General features: G+C 44.8%; 1 protein-coding gene across 6 annotated transcripts; it reads left to right on the top strand.

Moving 5' to 3' along the window:
• Positions 1 to 655: 655 nt before the first annotated feature.
• NPH3 (Phototropic-responsive NPH3 family protein) lies at positions 656 to 3,731 on the top strand. Of its 6 annotated transcripts, none has more exons than XM_039134206.3 (5): positions 656 to 924; positions 1,121 to 1,302; positions 1,429 to 1,498; positions 1,580 to 2,848; positions 3,002 to 3,731. In XM_039134206.3, exons 1-5 carry the CDS (start codon positions 868 to 870, stop codon positions 3,566 to 3,568), a joined length of 2,145 nt encoding a protein of 714 aa, XP_038990134.3. In that variant the 5' UTR covers positions 656 to 867; the 3' UTR covers positions 3,569 to 3,731. The 6 variants fall into 6 exon arrangements, with proteins under 6 accessions (XP_038990134.3, XP_026666267.4, XP_008811012.4 ...); XM_026810466.4 differs by having other exon boundaries at positions 1,426 to 1,498; XM_008812790.6 differs by having other exon boundaries at positions 712 to 924; positions 1,077 to 1,302.
• The last annotated feature ends 247 nt before the right edge of the window (positions 3,732 to 3,978 follow it).

Genomic DNA, 3,978 nt, shown 5'->3' with positions numbered 1-3,978 from the left:
AAAGGTTGTTTTATGTTGGCTATGGGTAACCGGTAACTTTGCGACCTTCCAAGATATAATTGATTGGATGGTGAGAAAGAACGATTTCATTTGATTTTGATATCTGCTGAGGTGGGCTAAAGAATGATCATCTCACAGAAACATCAAGGTGCCAAAACTCACATACCAAACATTTATGTGTACAAAAGTCGCATATACGCCTTCATTTTAAGCATAATTACAATTCACTATTTTTTCTTCCTTTTTTTTCTTAATCATAAGTCGCCCGTTAAGAGGTTCATTGATCTTTGAGTCATTACATAGAATCTTGTTCAAGCATGTTGCCTAGCCTACATTATACTTTGCTTCCTAATTGCTCAGAATGGCAAGGAAGATTCTCTCTTATGAACCTCTTAACAGGTGACTTATGATTAAGAAAACTTAATTGGTGATGACTGAGTTGCCAAGTAATTGAAATACTTGAGATAAAGAAAGAGGATAAGGTTGCTCTAATAATTTCCACAAGGATATCCTTGTTATCTGAAAATTATAAAAAAGCCATTGAGTGTTATTGGTGGGACAGTTCCATCATATAGAAAATAAACTATGCTGGAAGAAACAAACAGTATTGGCTACAGAAAACTATTGCTTTCCACACATGCAGAAAAGAAGAGATAAGGAAGCTGAGGACATCGACACCACTTAAGTAGAAAGAAAAATGGTTAAGAGCCCATAACCCAACAGCCTGTAGGATAATGGGAGATACATGGGAAACTGGACAAGTCCAGAAACTCCAAACACCCCATGTGAATTTTTCTTGATCACATACTACTCCTTCACCAACATCCAGATATATGTTTCCTTTCTTCTATTTTCTTCTACTCATGTATGTACCGAGCCCATCCACCCACAATTCTAGCACTTGGTGAATCACTTCTTCCCCAGGTTTTGTCCTCACAGAATTGGATCTCCTTTCTTTCTTTCTTTCTTTCTCTTCTCCTTTGTCTGCCTCTTCTTGTTCAGACACTGGGGACAACTAGATTTCCACAAGTTTCATCTTTGATCTTCGAGTATGACTTACTAGTTTGCTAACTCAGTTTAGCTGCGTCATCTCTGCAATCTTCTCCTGCGCCTTCTGAAGTTCTTCGAGGCATTGCAAACACATAATCTTGCTATAAGCTTCGACCCTTTCATCATTCCCAGCATGTGGGAATCTGAAGGCGAGGCCCGAGGTGGTGGAAGAGAGCATGGCATCGGCTGCCTTGATCCTGACAGGCATGATGGAGTCGAGTCCGATGGCTTCGAGTGCAGGAATGAGTCTCGGTACCTCTCTTTTTTACTCCGAATTATAAATGATAGATCATCTGAATTTCTTTAATTCGGGATCTTATACCGCTTAATTACTGCAAGATTAATCACAAAGTTTCCATTTTGAATGTTAATTAGTAGGTATGCTTCCAGCGATATTCCTAGTGATTTGCTAGTTAAAGTGAGAGGTGCCAGCTTCCATCTGCACAAGGTTGGTACTATTAGTATTTAATAGTCCTTGCAGTTTCTGTTCCCTTAAGTATGTCTTTATTGATGGATTTCCAATTTCAAGTATCCTCTACTCTCAAGGAGTGGAAGGATGAACCGAATTATATGCGAATCATCGCGGGACTCGGAACTGATTGAGGTAGAATTGAATGATATCCCTGGTGGCCCGGAGTCATTTGAACTAGCGGCGAAGTTCTGCTATGGCTTTGCAGTCGACCTGACTGCCTCCAACATCTCCGGCCTGCGAAGTGCTGCGGAGTATTTGGAGATGACAGAGGATTTGGAAGAGGGAAACTTGATTTTCAAAACAGAAGCCTTCCTCAGCTATGTAGTCCTGTCCTCATGGCGGGACTCAATCGTCGTGCTGAAGAGCTGCGAGAGCCTCTCTCCATGGGCAGAGAACATCCAGATTGTGCGTCGGTGCAGCGAGTCCATCGCTTGGAAGGCCTGCGCAAACCCGAGGGGCATTCGGTGGGCGTATACCGGGAGGCCAACCAGGACTTGCAGTCCCAAATGGAACAGTGGTGACTCCAAAGACTCAAGCCCCGGCAAGAACCAGCCAGTCCCGCCGGACTGGTGGTTCGAAGATGTGTCGATACTCAGAATCGATCACTTCGTGCGAGTTGTTACTGCCATCAAGGTGAAGGGTATGAGGTTCGATTTGATCGGCGCTGCAATCATGCACTATGCTTCTAAATGGCTCCCAGGACTAGCAAAAGAAGGGGCTCGAGGGAGCGACGACGCATGGAACCAGGGAGGACTGCACTTGACCGTCGCAGGGTCGGCTAACAAGGAGGACTTATCGAGCTCGCAGATTCGAGAGCAACGAATGGTTATCGAGAGCCTCATAAGCATAATTCCACCTCAAAAGGACTCTGTTTCATGCTGTTTTCTCCTTCGAATGCTGAGGTTGGCGAACATCCTGAAGGTGGCACCGGCGCTGGGCACAGAATTAGAGAAAAGAGTTGGAATGCAGCTCGAGCAGGCCACTCTGCAAGACCTTTTGATACCTTCCTACAACAGGGGTGAGACATCGTATGATGTTGATCTGGTTCATAGGCTCCTCGAGCATTTCTTGGTCCAAGAGCAAACAGAGGCTTCGAGCCCCGGAAGGGAGCCATATCCTGAGAAATGTGGATATGATGCGAACTCGAGGCCGAGTGTCCCCATTGCAAAGCTAAGAGTTGCAAAGCTATTGGATAGTTATCTTACTGAGGTTTCGAGGGACCGGAATCTGTCACTCACCAAATTTCAAGTCTTGGCAGAGGCCTTGCCGGACTCAGCAAGGACTTGTGACGATGGATTGTACAGAGCGGTGGATTCTTATCTCAAGGTAAACACATGCCTCAAAAGATTCCAATGTTTTATATGCTCAAGACGTGAACATGAACTCAATCCATTTGGCCTTACACTTGAGGCTTGTTCTTAGACATAATGCAAACATAAGCCAATTAATCTTTTGCATGCCTGAAAAACATTCTATCAGGCACATCCAACGCTCACCGAGCATGAACGGAAGCGGCTCTGCCGAGTGATGGATTGCCAGAAGCTTTCAATTGATGCCTGTACGCATGCTGCACAGAACGAACGCCTTCCACTTCGGGTTGTAGTCCAAGTCCTGTTCTCTGAGCAACTGAAAATAAGCAATGCAATCGCAAACGCATCACTGAAGGAAGCAGGGGAGTCCCACCTCCAGCCCATGATGTGCACCAGAAGGCAGCTCCTCGAGGGGACCCCTCAATCCTTCCAAGAAGGATGGGCAACAGCAAAGAAGGACATCAACACACTGAAGTTTGAGATGGAGAGCATGAAGGCTAAGTACCTCGAGCTCCAAAGTGATATGGATAACTTGCAGAGGCAGTTTGAGAAGATGGCATCAACCAAGTCCAGCAAGCAGTCGTTATCAGCTTGGAGCGCTGGGTGGAAGAAGCTAAGCAAGCTAACCAAGATCACAAGCGCTGTAGCTCATGACAAAGGAGCTCAGATTCCAGAAACGGGGGTGGCAGAGACGACAAGGAAGGGCCCGAGGAGGTGGAGGAATTCAATCTCTTGAAGAAACGTAGCGATGAAAGAGAACAGATTAGAGTATCCTTTTTCTTCCCTCCGTTCTTTATTTGTGCTGGAAGAGCGATAAGGTGCTTGTAAGAAGAAATAGCTGCACTTTAAGAAGTAGGCCTGTCAATAAAGCTTGCCATTTGAGTTTGGTTGATGTATCATTGCATGCGTTGTTGATTGCTTGGTTTTTCTTCTTCTTAGCTGCTACTCTCTCTCTCTCTCTCTCTTCTTCTCCGTAGTGCAAGAATGTTGAATGTGTCTCCCTGCATTTATTAGTTCTTTCGGTTCTGAAGAAAAACTGAGAGAAATCACATATTGATCAAGTATCATGGAGTTGCAAATTGATCCAATAAAGCAATAATGTACCATGCCCAAAAAGGGCCTGGTACATTAAGAGATCCCACCACA

Source organism: Phoenix dactylifera, chromosome 15 (assembly GCF_051530095.1).
Source record: "Phoenix dactylifera cultivar Ajwa chromosome 15, Ajwa_hap1_PhDact_Kaust_v1.1, whole genome shotgun sequence".
In the NCBI taxonomy this organism is placed as follows: domain Eukaryota; kingdom Viridiplantae; phylum Streptophyta; class Magnoliopsida; order Arecales; family Arecaceae; genus Phoenix; species Phoenix dactylifera.
This window is presented reverse-complemented; position numbering and strand designations above follow the sequence as displayed.